Genomic DNA, 17,608 nt, shown 5'->3' with positions numbered 1-17,608 from the left:
ACTGTAAACCTACCAAGACAAGGCCGTCCACCTAAACTCACAGGCCGAACAAGGAGAGCGCTGATCAGAAATGCAGCCAAGAGGCCCATGGTGACTCTGGACGAGCTGCAGAGATCTACAGCTCAGGTGGGGGAATCTGTCCATAGGACAACTATTAGTCGTGCACTGCACAAAGTTGGCCTTTATGGAAGAGTGGCAAGAAGAAAGCCATTGTTAACAGAAAACCATAAGAAGTCCCGTTTGCAGTTTGCCACAAGCCATGTGGGGGACACAGCAAACGTGTGGAAGAAGGTGCTCTGGTCAGACGAGACCAAAATGGAACTTTTTGGCCAAAATGCAAAACGCTATGTGTGGCGGAAAACTAACACTGCACATCACTCTGAACACACCATCCCCACTGTCAAATATGGTGGTGGCAGCATCATGCTCTGGGGTGCTTCTCTTCAGCAGGGACAGGGAAGCTGGTCAGAGTTGATGGGAAGATGGATGGAGCCAAATACAGGGCAATCTTGGAAGAAAACCTCTTGGAGTCTGCAAAAGACTTGAGACTGGGGCGGAGGTTCACCTTCCACCAGGACAACGACCCTGAACATAAAGCCAGGGCAATAATGGAATGGTTTAAAACAAAACATATCCATGTGTTAGAATGGCCCAGTCAAAGTCCAGATCTAAATCCAATCGAGAATCTGAGGCAAGATCTGAAAACTGCTGTTCACAAACGCTGTCCATCTAATCTGACTGAGCTGGAGCTGTTTTGCAAAGAAGAATGGGCAAGGATTTCAGTCTGTAGATGTGCAAAGCTGGTAGAGACATACCCTAAAAGACTGGCAGCTGTAATTGCAGCAAAAGGTGGTTCTACAAAGTATTGACTCAGGGGGGCTGAATAATTACGCACACCCCACTTTTCAGTTATTTATTTGTAAAAAATGTTTGGAATCATGTATGATTTTCGTTCCACTTCTCACGTGTACACCACTTTGTATTGGTCTTTCACGTGGAATTCCAATAAAATTGATTCATGTTTGTGACTGTAATGTGACAAAATGTGGGAAAGTTCAAGGGGGCCGAATACTTTTGCAAGCCACTGTATGTGCACAAGTGTAGAAAAGTGTCAGTTAGCCTTTTAAGCCTAACACTATTTTTTAATGTTCATATTTTCACCAGAATGTCATCTAAATGGAGTCTTCTGCAGAACTGTGAGGCCAAAATGAAAACCTGAAAGAAGCTGTCAACAAGAGACACATAGGAGATGATGATGATAATAATAATAATAATAATAATAATACATAAGTTGTCAGCTTTTTGTGGAAATTGCTAGATAGTACCTCCTTTCCGATGATCTCAATTATGTTGCAATACATAATTAATCAGGGATCAACATTCAGCCCTTACTGTACTTACTGGCCTCTTTAATAATGATGCTGTGCTTAGGAACCATCAAAACTGGTGGAGGTTGCAGTTTTATAACAGGTATACTTTGCACCTGGTACTGGGTTCTCCAGGTTGTAAGATAAATGTGTTTTTTCCTGTTTTAACCACAGTAAAAATGACCGTTCACTCTGCTGTATTTTTTTTCTTGTGTTTTCTTGCTGCCCTAATATCTACCCAGTCAAAATCTGAGCACTCTTAACATGATTGGGGTTCTTCCACTATCCAAAGGCACAGACTCTTTGCATTTACAGTATGTGGACCAGTTGTGGTTATCTGCATAGCCTCCCCTAAAGTCGCACTTTGAGATGATTTTTGGTTGTGTCTGTCTTCTCTTACCTAGGCCATCGGAAATGCAAAGACCACCAGAAATGACAACAGCAGTCGCTTTGGGAAATACATCGAGATCGGCTTTGACAACCGTTACCGTATCATCGGTGCCAACATGAGAACATATCTGCTGGAGAAATCGCGAGTGGTATTTCAGGTGAGTGCGCAAAATAAGCCTATGCTGTGTTTGTTGTTCTGTGTACTGATTCGTTCCCTCATTACGTTTTTTTATGCCTTTTTCAGCAGTCACCGATTAATGCTCAAAAGTTAACCTTTAGACAGTTTCAGTTTCTACTCTGAATTTCCTGACTGTTTCTGAGCATCACTTTTGCTTTGTTCTGGGTGAGCATCTTGTCGTTAGCTTGCTTCCTTAATATTAGGGGTGCTTTGGGGAAAAGCTTGTTGTCGGCCTTTACAGCATTATAGTGAGCTGTTGCCCTGCTAGAGTTACAGCAACATCCTTCAGGTCATTCATAAGAAAACTGCACTGGCAGTAAAAAAGTCAGACCCTTCAAAAAACACACTGGAACATGTTTAATAATATCATCACTTGAGTAGTAAAGTCTCAATCATTGATCCTACAGCTTATGTAACATTAACCCTGCTGTAGTGATACAATGGGTAGACTGTGAAATGCTGTTACACAGGATGATGGTACTCTTTGTAATGCAGTCACTCCTCAGCAGCATGTGCTACGTAACATCATTAGTGGTGATCATGAAAAACTTGCCCTGTAAGTACAGAACAGGTAACAATCATTTCCTCCTTCACAAAGACAAAGGAAACCAAGTAAACCCGTCCTTTAACTGCTCATCTGTCACACTGGGTGACAGCACGGCACTCCTTTCCTCCTTTCCTATTCCTTCCATCTCTTTGTCTGGGCTGGCTGACCACTGGATCAGATGAGCAGTGACCCTGCACAGGTTTTGTGTGAAGTTGATTTTTCTTGTATTAATAAGCTTTGTAAGTTTGACGTTCATGGCAAAATCACAGTGCACACAGTATAAGTGGTCTGAATTAAACTTCCAGGACTAATTTCAAAATAGCAGCCATACTGGAACCTGTCTCAACATACCCAAGCAAATGATCCTGGACTAGAGATTGGCCAGCTCATTTCAAATAAGGATTTCATTTCATTTCATTTTTATGGGCACATTCCGGGAAATACTTCATAATACCTCATAAAAGTTTACTGAATACTGTCTTTAAATATTCTATAAATAGAGTTTTTCTCTTATATAAGCTGTTATCTTTCTTTCTTATATATTTAGTGGGTGTGTTTTCTTACTGGAGAAGCCTGTAGGGTGGCATCTAGATGATAAAAGAACAAGGACATTTAATGCCTGGAAAAAGAAACATTTTCACTCACTCACTCACTCACTTTCCCTCTCTCTCTCACACACACAGTTATTATAGACAATGCTACTGAGGAATGAGGATGTTGGCAGAGAAACGTGATTACTTTCCTCCTCACATTTTTCACATGCTTGATTCCAGTAACCCAGTTGTAGTAACTGTGTGTGTGTGTGTGTGTGTGTGTGTTTGCATTCTGTGGTGTGGGTGTAGTCCCGCTGATGTGGAGCACAGGTAACAGACTGCAGATCTTGATGGGGTTTTTTCCTAGATTTACAACACCTTTTAAATAATTTTTTTTCACTAGATATTCGTCTGTAGCTTGAGTTATTGTATTTCTCACAATGTCACATACAGTCAGTTGTCCAGTAAAGGGTTAAACGCAGGTAGGTAACACAACTCCATGTTAATTGGGAAGAATTTCCAGGATGTATCGGGACGATTTCCAGGACATATAAGGAATTCATTCCTTATTTGTCTAAAGATGTTCAAATTCACACCTGACTCTCTGACATCTCTTATTGTCCCCTTGAGCAAGGCACCGAGTTTCCAGCTGCCAGCCTGTGGAGCTTCCAAATGTTAGGCTCTCAAACTGTGAACATTAATATTAGACCATTTTATTCATTATTAATTAAGAAATAATAATATCTTATTTATTAATCAGATATGATCTTTCTGCTTTCTTCCAGGCGGACGAGGAGAGAAATTACCATATCTTCTATCAGCTTTGTGCATCTGCCCATTTGCCTGAGTTCAAGGCTCTGAAGCTAAGTAAGTTGGATACACGTTTCACACACCTAGACGCGCACACACACACATGCATAAGTATATACACACACACACGTATATAAACTGACAATGGAATTAAATACAAAAGCTCTAGCTGTAGAAGTGCTAAATTCATTTGCAGCACCTGAACACACATGGCTATTAATGAAATGCTTTAGAGGTTCAGACTTTATAAAAGTTGCCATCATGGTCTCACTCATTTTGAGAGCGCCAAACCAATGACCTGTATAAAAGATGGATGTATACACGCCATAGAAATCCAGGTATAGAAAGCTATTGGTTTGCACTATACATGTTGGAGCCTCAACATCAGCATTTAACGATGTCAGTGTTTTTTAAAGCCAGAAGTTAATTTAGACAAGAGGTTAGAGTGCTAATTTGCAAGCTAATGCTAGCTAGCTTGATTAGCAAGCTCATGAGCTGCATGAACTGCATGCAAATCACATAAATATATGCAAAGTAGTGCCAGGCAATAGAGTATTACAAAAATAAGAATTTCACCAAAATGGAAGCACAAACTTCTTGGATGGTCTGTATCACAAATCAAACCGTATTATTAGACAGACTGTGCCATTAAAAAGCTCCAAAAGGCACCAATAGCACAAACAGAGAAGAGAAATGCAGTCCACTGTTCAGCCAGCACAGCTGAGGCCTAGAAGACAGCCAGGGGATACAGGAGTCTTGTGTTGTACATTTGCCAATCAAAGTGGCCACACCTCTTAATTAAATCTAAATAAATAAATAAATCGCTGGCTGAAGGGGGAGACTATCCATAGAGACCGCAACTGTTTTCGTACCAGGGTGTAAGCATGTTTTTAAATGCTTTAATGTGGGGCAATTTAATATGGACGTCTGTGGGGATAAACTCACTTTTTAAAGTAGCCTTGAAGTGGAGGAAGCAGAGGAAGTGCAGTTTATGGCACTTCAACGCTTCAGTGCTATTTTTTTCTTTCAGCCCCGAAGGCTGCTGCTTGTTTAGACCTCATGAAAAAACCATTAAGTGCCACATAAGAGTGATCTTTTTCTTTTTCACTTCAATTTTAGGTGCAAATAGATTTCACAAGCAGTCCAGACCTCTAATATGAGTCATGCTGCTGGTGGCATCGGACTCACGTAAATATGTTACAGAACAGAAAACTAGGAGAGGCCAAAAAAACCCTCCCTGTTCTAAGCACCGACCACCAGATGTGCATGTGCGTACACAGCCGGGATTCAACCCCAGACTACTCACTTCCTCCTCTGACCCTTTCAGCACATATACTACATTCTACTCCTAATCTGATGATGCCTAAAAAAGATCTTATGCTGGACAAAGTTACCATTTAAAAACGAGGCAAGAGGAGGCAAGTACTTAACCTTTCAGAATATTGTAAATTATGTTTTTTGTTGTTGTTGTTTTTTTTGTTTAAGGCTACGAAAGATATGTTTCCTACACCAGCTGTAACTAGAACTAACTTCCTTCCTCATTCGTCTGTTATATTTTTGTGAATGAAACTTACCCACAAATAGAACATAATGGTTAGACTTTCACTTTATGCTGTAAAGTGAAAGCATTTCATTAAAATGACTTAACAGACTAGGGGAATTTCTTTTCCCAAGTGTATTTATTTGTTTGGCTTGTGAATCACTCTCGCTGTAGACAGTATGCCAGAACGGTGAAATCCATTGGCTCAAGAAGTCGCTGACTTTGTAATGAGCAATAAAAATTAGGCTTAGATTGAAATTACTTCCTGATTTTTATGTTTTTTAGAGCATTTTTTTTTTAATGAAACGACAAATGCAAAGCATCCTGCCCAAAGATCTAGATCTCGTTTAGATATATACAGGTTCAGGTTAGTGTAATGGTCTGACACTAGTACGACTGGACAAGCAGTTGATGAGATGAGTGAAACACACATAGATAGATGGACAGTCAGAGATTTCTCTAAATTATTAGTAAGATATCGGCTTAGATGCATCAGGCAAAGTTCCTGCTGTAGGAACTGAGCTGTGACTCATTGATTCTCTGGTTCATCAGGCTCCCTTATAGAGCGCTCCCACTGTGGACCTGCACCTGCTCATCCTAGTCATGGACACACACTCTCTGCTGGCACCGCCATTTACTGCTACTCACTTGGCACTCTTTTTATCTCCTACACACACACTCAAACACGCACACACACGCAGCTGCTGTCTTTTCCTCTCCTGCTAACTTCCTGGCTCAGTTAATGGAGTGGTTGTCACAGTCATGTCACTGACTCTTGTTGCCAGGCAACAGACCATGCCCTAATTCGGTGTTAAGTGTGTATAAAGAAACCGATTGTAAGAAAGTTGGGCTCATACGCAGAAGAAGCGTTCTTGATTTTGTTTATTTCTAAGAACTGAGAGTTTTCCACGTTATCAGTCTCCTGATCTGACAGTGAACAAACACCCAGCATCACTCTGAGTGAGTCAGTGTCACAGAATAAAAACAGATTATGAACATTTCTACCTAAACTCAGGACGGTACAGTGAATAAGTTGTTAATAACAATGAAACAAAAACAAAAAACTTCAGCTCAGCAAATATGACGTGTTACCTTAAATAGAGACCAGGGCCTTTAGAAAGTAGAAGTAGTAGGGCCTGTAGAAAATCTTCTGAAATTTGACCGTGAGATTCGTTTGATGACCACGATTTTGTGTCCTTGTTTTATTTGACCCTTCAGTTCAGCAAATCAGGATTGCAGCTCTGGTTAGTTGCAAGGTTGCACGTTGAGTTCATTCTGGACACAATGTCACAGCATATGATTGTAATACACACCTTAGTTAGTGGCTGAGGTTTTAGTAGCACACGTGTCCAAGTAGCACAATGTAAGACTCCCACTGTTCCATGTTTTGCCTCTCTGTGTCTCTATTCAGGCAGTGCAAATGACTTCCTGTACACGAGGCAGGGCCGCAGCCCCGTTATCGACGGAGTGGATGACACCAAGGAGCTTTGCACCACACGCAATGCTTTTTCCTTGCTGGGTAACTCACACACCTAAAAATACATGCAGGTTGAAATCTGTATGGAAAATCAGTGTTTAACTTTGTGTTTGTTTGTCTGCAAAGCATGCAGCGTATTGTGCATTCTCAGTAAAAACCTAAGGATGTGTTTGTGTGTCCTCTGCAGGTATTAATGAGTCCTATCAGATGGGTTTGTTCCAGGTTTTGGCTGCCATTCTTCATCTGGGAAATGTGGAGATTAAGGACAGAGACGCAGACAGCAGCGTTATTCCTGTGAGGATACTCTTCATACTGCATAAAGAAAAGGGGGAGCGTATCACTGGGCTGTTGCATAAATAAGTGTCGTAATTAGGAGGGACTTTCTCAGTTCAGCTGCTCAGAAATCTTTTCTGTGATCTTTTCCTTTCCACTTTTAACTAACATCAGTTTGCTTATGGTGTCGCATGTGATTATTAATCATATTTTAGTTGTTTCGTGTGGTCTCATAGAATTGGGTGTTGGTCAGTGGGTTTATTCTGCATTTCCTGGGAACTGGCTGCTGATCAGAGATAGAGAGGTTTGCATGATTATATCCTTTGCTTTAAGGGATTGTTGAAAAGGAGAAGCATGGGAGGATATGATTGGGATTTCTGTATATATGGACATAAAGTTAAACATATGTATGTTATATACACGTTATAACGTATATATGCTTTCACGTTCCCATGTTTCAGCATTAACATTTCAGCAAAATGTAGGAAAACATTTGAATTTAAATGAAAACAGTAGTGTACCGAGTACATTGAACACTACATACTGATAAGATACTCTATTGAACTCAGCGATGTCAAACATAAGGCCCACGGGCCAGAATCAGCTCCAGACTCCAGTTCCTTGGAAAATATATAGTATGGCATAAATTTGGGGACTTTTTGCTGTATTTTCATTAGTTTTACAGCTTTTCCAACTCATAAAGAGCCCCCCACAGCCATTCATACTGCACCAAAGTAATTAAGTAACAGATAAACAATTAAATGGGGTTTTTTTTGCGAATTAACAAAAACTTTGTTTTATGAAAATGTTTTACACTTTTATGACATAGAAAGACAGAGGTGTACTTTTGAAATTGCACACATCTCTGTAATTAAACTTTGTTACACTGGCAGAAAGAAAAGTTTCGCTCATCTGGCCACTTTAGATCAAAGTGGGCTGTATGCGGCCCTTGATGTAAAATGAGTTTTGCATCCCTGATCAAACTTAATGATGTAGGTCATTCCTTAAAGAATGCCTTAAAAACAGAAGAATCCTTCATACTTGTGCTTTAAATCCCCCGGTAGGAACTCTGAACATGGTAATGCCAGCCAGTTTGTTCTGAATTTCAATTTTAGGGGTTTTTCAAAATCTTGCTTGCTTATATCTGTAGGTACTTTGTATTCACAGTTTGCGTATTCATGAGCCTATCACGTGCTTACAAGCTAAGAAGCTTTAAAATTAGTAAATAGGTAGAGGCAGAAATGAGGCTGCAGCTTTAGTTATGGATCACTTTTGTGTTGGGTTTGTGTTGGATAGTGGAGATAAAAACTTCTTCTTTCTGATGTAGCCCAACAATCGTCACCTGATGGCGTTTTGCGAGCTGGTGGGCGTGACCTACCAGGATATGTCCCAGTGGCTGTGCCACAGGAAGCTGAAGACGGCCACAGAGACGTATATCAAGCCCCTCCCTCGTCTGCAGGCCACAAATGCCCGTGATGCCCTGTCCAAACATATCTACGCCAAGCTCTTCAACTGGATTGTGGAGCACGTCAACAAGGCTCTGGTGACAAATGTTAAACAGCACTCCTTCATCGGAGTCCTCGACATCTACGGGTATGTCTGTGTAGTACTTTCAAAGGGGTAGCTAATCAGTCTGTGCTTTTTAGCATCATTCTTTCGCTGGATTTGTCTGAATTTGCTCATCAAATTAATTACATCACTCTTGTTCTTCACAAGGTTTGAGACATTTGAAATCAACAGCTTTGAGCAGTTCTGTATCAACTACGCTAATGAGAAGCTGCAGCAACAGTTCAACATGGTAAGCAGCAGCAAAAAGCAAACAATCAATAACTGCTCTCAATCAAAATGTGGCAGTTCACAAACTTCAAAAGCATGTCAGTGGTGGTTCTGAACAAAATTTGCAAATTCCATGAAAAACCTCAGAGTTTAAAAATAGAACTAAATAATGGACAATTTACATGAAAAATCAATTCTGATTTACTTTCTGCAAAATGTAAATAATTTATAAAGAGCAGCATAACTATTGTTAGGCCACTCCTTATATTTAAAGGTTGTAAATACTATTAAAGTGCAAAGTTAAATACCTAACTGTGTGTTTCTATCTGCACAGCATGTGTTCAAACTGGAGCAGGAGGAGTACATGAAGGAGCAGATCCCCTGGACTCTGATTGACTTCTATGACAATCAGCCGTGCATCAACCTCATAGAAGCTAAGATGGGCGTCCTGGACCTGTTGGACGAGGAGTGCAGGGTACGTCTTATTTTACCCGACAAATAGTGTATGCAGAACGGGCACAACATTGAAATACTTAGTTCCAGTTTCTTAGGTTCGAGCTAATTCGATTTGTAGAGTTCCTACTAGTTCTGTGAGAAGTAAATCATGGGAGTTGAATCTGTGGGCTAGGTCTGATGATAATCCCTCCCTTAGCCACTGAACTCTGAACCTAGCAATTCTGTGGTCCCATGCTGGTGCTAGTTTGTACAGGTGTCAGTGTTTTATTTGTAGAAATGTGTGGCACTGGTTCTAGGTTGGCACTGCGTGGGTGAATACAGGGTAATTGTTGTGTTCCCGAGCAGTTTCTGTGGACTGGCTTGTGCATCATCCTAATACAGCAATGCTGTGGTTGGTGCTACATGTTACTTTAACATCAGTTTTCCCAGCAGAGCGTTTCATTTTTACAAGGCGATCAATCTTGTTTACTACACCGATTGATTACTTCACTGGTGTATTTCAGATCAGTTATATCACGGTCAGCGATTCTGTTGCTTAGGTTGCATCATTCTTCACGTTTGTCTTCTATTTGAGCAGTTTGCTCTTCATGCAAAAGTTTTTAAGAACCGACTTTCTCCAACTACATATCTTTAAAGAAAAAGAAAGGAATTACCATTACATAAGTTACTTACATAAACTTTCTCATGAATATAAACCAGCAAAATAAAGTAAACTGAGCCTGTGCTGCATGTTAAGCAGAGGCCTGTGGGTTTCTTCATTCACACCCACATTCTGCTTTCCATTTTTTGACGTCAGCCTGCAGCTTGTCATTGCCTCCCACCACACACAAGGCTAAAGTCACCAATACCTAAAACTGAGAAACCCGAAGCTAAATATTAACCACAGCTTTCTTTTTCTTCTTTCTCACTGTGAAACTGAACAAGAGGCAGACATGAGGTTGTTTTTAGTTTATGTTCATTCAAGTTAGTAAGACTGGAATGAAATATTGAGCGTGTATGAACTAAACAGAATTGAGCTTTGTTTTAGTTAATGCTGTGGCAGCTGTGATATTAAAGGTTCCAGTTTCTTGTGTCGAGGTCCTGTGTCTGTTGAGCTTATCTCTCTGTCGCTCTCAAACTCTGCAAGGTCATTTTACAGGCTGTTGACATTTGAGGTGGGAACGCATTTCTCACATTATGGCAAGGACGTATGTTTGTCAGTATGCAATGAATGACAAGAAAAAGTTCAATCAAACAACTGCAATAAACACATCCATTGTAATTTCTGAAAAGATGAAAATGCATTATTCATGGTTTCTTTCTTTCTGTAACAGATGCCTAAAGGTTCGGATGACTCATGGGCTCAAAAGCTGTACAATACCCACCTAAAGACTTGTTCCCTGTTTGAGAAGCCTCGCATGTCCAACCGCGCCTTCATCATCCAGCATTTTGCAGACAAGGTGGGTCTGTCAGACTGTATGCTTTGTGTTTCCACACTGTTACATATTAGGTTGTTACATTTCTTTTCTTTTCTTTTTTTTTGGTGTATCATAAGTGTTTGTGTACATTTAAAAAAGGTTGATTTAAAAGATTTAACAGCATGAGGGAACAGATTAACTGCATGTGTGAGGTATTTTTAGGGTAGGAAGATGGACTTTTTAAAAAAAATAAATAAATTATCGGTGCTCTAACGTAAATGAGCATTTTAGCAATGACATGTTCGTGTAGTGGTGTAATAAGAAGTTTTGTGTCCTCTAATGAGATGCTGTGTGACAAAGCATTAATTTTCATGTCTGTTTTTACAGCTTCACTATAAGGTTACTGAGAAAGCGGATTAAAAGACCAAATGATGTTATATTAGGATACCTAGAGCCATATAAGTCTAAGGATTTCCAATATTTATACTTTTTGTATTAGATGAAATGTGCTTTCACTGTAGTTCAGTTTGACTCATTACCAAGAGGAAAAAACATCCTATAGCTTAAGTTCTTACAGGAGTAACTCGGGCTGAACAGATCCAACAAATAAAATAATTTTATAATATTTATTAGATATTATAAAATCACTTACCATAATTATGACACACAACTCTACATATCAGTGTCACCACATGATCATAGAGCTTGAATAAGTCTGTATAGCTGGAGTTTCTAAAAGAGTTTCTAAAAAAATGGTTACATTTTTAAATCAGGCCAGAATAATTGTGGAACAACGCATTTTCAACAAACAAGACAAAGTCTATTACCATTTAAAAAAAACAAAAACAAAAAACAACAAAAATTAAAATATTCCTCTCTAAAGCATATACAGAAAAACTTCATGCGTCTCCTAAGACAGATTTAAAAAATTTTCACTAAGCACTAAATGATCTCCGACGACATTACACTTCAAACATACTTTACAAAACATGTGGAACTCTCGGGTCATCACCTATGTCACTCCCAGAATCGTAGCAAACCAAAATAAAACTTTATAAATTTGGAGTGCTTCTTCAGTACATTTATGTCTTGCATGATTTTTTTTCCTTCTCTCTCCTTATCTTTTCTTCCCTCTGTAAAGCGTTGCCTTGTGTTTGAATAGTGCTATACAAATACATTTGATTTGATAAACTTAGTGCATTGTGTAGGTCAACGAGGAACACAAGACTAATGCTGACAAGTGATTTGAAATGTTGACACGAGTGATTAAACAGTAGACAAAATTACAAACTGTACAAACTATAGGTTTGATTTCTGGCATGTAAAGGACAAATGCACATCATTGTATCCAGATACTCCTCGCTCTCTGTATTATAAAACTCTTAGCTTATGGTAATCATCTGTGTCTTTTAATATCTTTTTTTGAGCTACCCGTTTCTTGTCAGACACACATGTACACTTTTACTCCATGTCATTATTCTCACCTCATTCAAAAACAATAATAAATGGAAAAAATCTATTAAAGCAAAAATAATTAAAGGCTGAAAATTTTGAGAATGTCTTTCCATCAGCTTCACCCACTCACATGTACATTTTAATAGCTTTTTTGTTCTATTTCTATTTATTTATGCTAGTGTCATTCATGATGATTCACTGAATAGCTCAGTTTCCCTGATGAGCGCCACTTAAGCAGTAAAAGACTGTGACTTGTTAACCTGCACTTGACCCATGATGCAGCCTTCCCTGCTTCCCTTACAGCCGTTCATTAAAGGTGTCCTCCATGTGTGCTGAGTTTTGTAAACTGTACCATTTTCTCAGTATGTGGGTTGGAAATGCTGTGCAGTGCCACATAAAGTGGGGCACCCGCTCGTCCTAAGTGTAACACAAGCTTTGCTGTGTCGTTGGGCAGGTGGAGTACCAGTGTGAGGGTTTCCTGGAAAAGAACAAAGACACGGTGAATGAAGAGCAAATCAATGTGATGAAAGCCAGCAAGGTGAGACACACAAACACCAACAATGAAAATATGTTTTGTTGTATGTAATCAGCCATATGTAAGCCTTTAAAACACATTGGACTACAAGAACTGTGAAGCATCCACTGACATATACGTCTGCTGCTCCTGCAGAGATGTGCCACCTGGTCTCTGTGTGGAAAAAATAGAAAGTTGTTTATTGGCCAAACATGCTGTTCAACTTAAAGTATACGGGAACAGCGCCCTCTACTGGTGAAGAGGATAGTGACACTAGCAGAGATAAATTCTCAGTTAAGATAAGATAAGATGACCTTTATTAGTCCCACACGTGGGAAATTTGTTTTGTCACAGCAGGAAGTGGACAGTGCAAAAGTTATGAAGGACAATTAGAATAAAATAAAATAAGAATAAATACAGTACACAACTGTACAGAATAGAATAAAAATAGAATACTATATACAGTAGAATAAAATAGAATAAAATATACAATAGGATAAAAATAGAATTCAAATGCTATATACAACAGAGTGAAAAATACAACGGTGCCAGAAAGATTATTGCACATTTGTGTTATTGCACATTTGTGGATGTGTGTGTATGATCAGTTAAAGTCTTTGTTGTGGAGTCTGACAGCAGTGGGGAGGAAAGACCTGCGAAATCTCTCCGTCCCACACCGTGGGTGCCGCAGTCTCCCACTGAAGGAGCTGCTCAGTGCTGTCACAGTCTCATGCATGGGGTGGGAGATGTTGTCCAGCAGGGATGACAGCTTAGCCACCATTCTCCTGTCACTCACAACCTCCACTGGGTCCAGAGGGCATCCTAGAACAGAGCTGGCCCTTCGGATCAGCCTGTTCAGTCTCTTCCTGTCCCCAGCAGAGATGCTGCTTGTGTAGGTAGTTGTGTAGGTTTTTACTTGCATGTGGCACAAAAAGCTAAATGTGTGCCACACATTTATCCTGAATGCAGGATAGATTCAAGTTTGACACACGAAAGACCTTTCTGCAACTTTATACCTGAGTTAAGGACTTCAGTTAAATGTAAGTATATGTTATAGTAGATCACAAAACCTTACAGACTGTACTGTTTTAGATGCAGCAGTACTCAGAGACCCAGTTTTTCTACACACATAGCTGCAAGTCCAAGTTAGTTAGATTGCAGCTGAATTAACGTCACGTGTGTGTTTGTGTGTGTGTGTGTTTTGGTCTTGGCTGGAGATCACTGTGTAAAACCCTGTTGGGTTAAAAGGGGCCTAAGCCTTTAAATCCTCTTCGCTGTTTTGGCTACATACACACACACACACACACACATGTACACACAGAAACACACACGCAGAGTTTATTGAAGTGTGTTTGTTTAAAATTCTCACAGTGACCTTCGGCTGTTCCTTTATAGACCTTTTCAGCAAAGCCAGAAGTGGGTAAGGGTTGAAATATAGATATAGTCCGCTCTAACATCTAACAAGACCTTTTCACTCTCACACACAGATTTGTACTCTTATAGTTGCCATGGAAATCAGGGGCATTAAAGCAATTGGGGTTGACCTCTTAATGAGATTTAGTCAAATTAAGGTTCTCTGCCAAGCTTATCCCATCATTCTTAATATTTCTGTGTGTGCGTGTTTGTTTTTACTGAGCTAATACTTAATATGAATATGAATACATATTTATAATATTGCAATTAACTAAGGATCACGCTGTCTAAAAAACAGCCTTCTATTCATCTGTAATATTGTCTGTATCTGCGTCTAAAACCAGCTCTTAAACCAGCCCTCAACAGCCAGTAAAACTGAAATGATTCATAAACATTTAGCTGCTAGCTGTTTGTGTAGTTTAACACATTAACAGATAAAGTATCATAAAGACTCTGAAGAATCTGCATTTCTGCTTTAGAAGTTCTCTCATCTAGAAATGCACTTCGGCACACTGAATGCCATCTTCTCTCCAATCTTTCAGAAGATTTCAGGCTCTTCAACTCTTAGCATAAAATCCTAAATTATTATGGCCTGTGTCTTACTCTCTAGTTTTATTGTTTTGTCAATGTTGACAAAGTATTGTTAAAAAAAAATTAATTCAAAAATTGCAGAGATTTTGGATGTTGTTCTACAACAAAACAGTTGAGAAACGTGTGCGCACAGCATCAGATAAGCAGCGTTTGGGAAAACTTCACTTTTTCTTTGCATTTAAAGCTTTCATCCACCTCACTGTGACAGGGAAGCCTGTTTCACGTTACATTTGTTTGCAATTTTTTAAAAAGGTGTCATCTCTTAAACTTTCATTTTCCAACAACCCAAATGAGATGTCTTTGCAGGAATTGGGTCTGAATGCAGCCACCTTTCAACCACAGATGTGTTTTATACTGCATGTCTGCTGGATGTCAATGAAAATGTTTTCGTTTTGTTTTTTAAATCATGGTTCCTTCCATCCATTTCAGCTTCATTTGTCTTCCTGGTTTTCTTTTGCTTTCCATTTGAATCATAGTTGTGTGTGATCACTTTGGATGGGGGAAGATCGTGATTTAGAAACTGACCTTTAGGGTTTTTTTGACATTTGGCTTTCCTTTTTAACCTTTCATTGTGGGGTTTTTTGTAATTGTGTCTCCATATGTTGTCCATGTATGTTTGGTTCTGTCCTCATCATGACAACCTTCACTGCCAGCAGAAGGTAAACACAAGCGTTCTTACAACGCTAGTCTGCCTGTAGCTCTTCATTTAGCTCCTTTTTCTTTGACTTTCCTCCTTCTTTGTCTCTCTCTCTCTCTCTCTGTGAGTTAATACACTCTAACAGCACTGAGGAGATTTGAGTTTTGTGTATGCCTTTGTTTGCTGCATGGAACGCACTAAAGGGGGGATTCAACATTGAAAATAAAGGGATGAAGGAAGGAAAGTATTTTTATCTGAGAGCGAGCAGCACGTAAAGCCTTTGTGGATGTGGCTGTCCTGCTTAATGATGCTGGTTAGAAGCAGCATGGCACTGCAGCGACACATAACACAGCATCCTCCTCATATAACCTTCATGTCATATGGAACATGACATGTTCGTGATATTATTTCATGGCATAATGATGCCGTACACTCATATATGGCCACTGCATACTGTCATATATGACTAAACTTAACCTTTTAATTACATTTGTTTGTAAAGCATTGTAACAACTCTGACTGTGACTGAATTTAACAAAAACGTATTAACAAATCGACCAATCTTTTCACTCTTCTACTTAAACTCTCAAACTGCGTTTGAGCTGGGGGTTTGTTTTTGGGGTTTTTTTTTTTTTTTGGGGGGGGGGGGGGGGGGGGTTGTCCGTAGAAGTTGTGATTAATTAACTCACTCTGATGTCTCCACACTGCATTTGTAAATTTAAAACGTACAAGTCCAACTCCAAAAAAGTCGTAAATAAAAAGAGAATGTAATCATTTGCAAATCTCATAAACCCATATTTTATTCAGCCAAAACCAGTGTTGGGTAAGTTACTTTAAAAAAGTAATTAATTACTAATTACTTAGTCAATATTGTATTTAAAATACTTATCTAATTACTGTGTCAGAAAAGTAACTTAATTACTCAATAAGTAATTTAACTAAATACTTTTTAAAATCCCTATAAACCTTGAGTGGACAAACAATAGAAATTAAACTCTTAAAATAATAAATACATGTTTTTTTAAAGACGGAGACTCTACAGTACGCAGCGGTAGCATCTCTTCCACAATATAGGCTGCAATCATTTTTTAACCCTGGAGAACCCATGGGGTCAAATTTGACCACATGGTTTCCCTAGAAAACCAATGGGGTCGGCTCTGACCCCATGGGTTCTCCAGGGTTAAGCTCACCTTCAGACGCTTTCTGTGCTGCTGAAGTAAAATCAGGTTTGCCTGCTTAGCAGGAGTTGCCGCGGTGTTATCCATGGATGATGAACAAGAATCACTCAGAAGTGTTCGTCTATGCTCTCGTGTCAGGCGCGTCAGTAGATTACTCGTGCTATTAACAGTGGCCGATAGTTTTTTCTCCCCAGGACATAGCTTACATATTACTGTAATATTCTTGTTTCAGAAAAGTGAAGAGACGGGAATATGTCCATTTCATAAAACAGCCACACGCTTCAGCCGAATCCGACATCTTCCGCTTTAGAATACGACTATGCAGCAAACTGGCGCGAAATGACGTGCAGCTGCACTACAGCGATGTTAAAGCAGCAGAGTTTACTTCTACGTTTAGAAGATATCATTATTTAATTTCAATAATTTATTCAGCGAGTTTAATTATTTTACAATGTAACGCAAGTACATTGTAAGTAACTGTAATTAAAATACCTAAAAATGAACAGTATTTAGTTACTCTACTTTTTCAGTGGAAAAGTAATTTAATTACCCAACACTGGCCAAAACATATCAAATGTGCCAAGATAAGAAAAAAAAAAGTTTACCACAACCGTCTGTAAGCGTCTGCGAGTCCAGGGTCTTCTTTGGTGTATTTTACACTTCATAATGTTCGAAGTGTTTTCAGTTGGTGAAAGGTCTGGACTGCAGCCAGGCCAGTTCAACACCAGGACTCTTCTACTACGAAGCCATGCTGTTGTAATAACTGTATGTGGTTTAGCATCAGCTTGCTAAAATATGCAAGGCCTTCCCTGAAAAAGACATCATCTGCATGGGAGCATATGTTGCTCTAAAATGTGGTAAAATCTTTCAGCACTGATGGTGCCTTTCCACATGTGCAAGCTGCTAATTTCACTGACTATACCGCACCTCCATATTATCAGGGAGTGCTGAATAAGTCAGATGGCACGTCTCCTTTTTAGTTCGGACTGCAGAACAGTTTTCCACTTTGCCTCAGTCCATTTCAAATTAGCTTCGGCCCAAAGAAGACAGTGGACTTTATGGCTCGTGTTCACATA

The 17,608-nt window shown here is 39.4% G+C and overlaps 1 protein-coding gene across 3 annotated transcripts in view; it reads left to right on the top strand.

Annotated features, from left to right (window-relative positions):
- The window catches only part of myo5aa (myosin VAa), a 66,365-nt gene that overhangs the window by 24,999 nt on the left and 23,758 nt on the right, over positions 1–17,608 (top strand). For all 3 annotated transcript variants that reach the window (XM_063478311.1, XM_063478319.1, XM_063478303.1), the window contains exons 6-14: positions 1,772–1,915; positions 3,801–3,882; positions 6,777–6,884; positions 7,030–7,136; positions 8,443–8,708; positions 8,832–8,913; positions 9,226–9,366; positions 10,661–10,786; positions 12,654–12,737. In XM_063478311.1, the coding sequence (XP_063334381.1) occupies positions 1,772–1,915; positions 3,801–3,882; positions 6,777–6,884; positions 7,030–7,136; positions 8,443–8,708; positions 8,832–8,913; positions 9,226–9,366; positions 10,661–10,786; positions 12,654–12,737 (1,140 nt within the window). The remainder of the gene's footprint in view (positions 1–1,771; positions 1,916–3,800; positions 3,883–6,776; positions 6,885–7,029; positions 7,137–8,442; positions 8,709–8,831; positions 8,914–9,225; positions 9,367–10,660; positions 10,787–12,653; positions 12,738–17,608) is intronic.

The sequence above is a fragment of the Pelmatolapia mariae genome, linkage group LG1 (genome assembly GCF_036321145.2).
Source record: "Pelmatolapia mariae isolate MD_Pm_ZW linkage group LG1, Pm_UMD_F_2, whole genome shotgun sequence".
NCBI lineage: Eukaryota > Metazoa > Chordata > Actinopteri > Cichliformes > Cichlidae > Pelmatolapia > Pelmatolapia mariae.
Note: the sequence above shows the minus strand (reverse complement) of the source record. Positions and strands in the feature narration are given on the sequence as shown.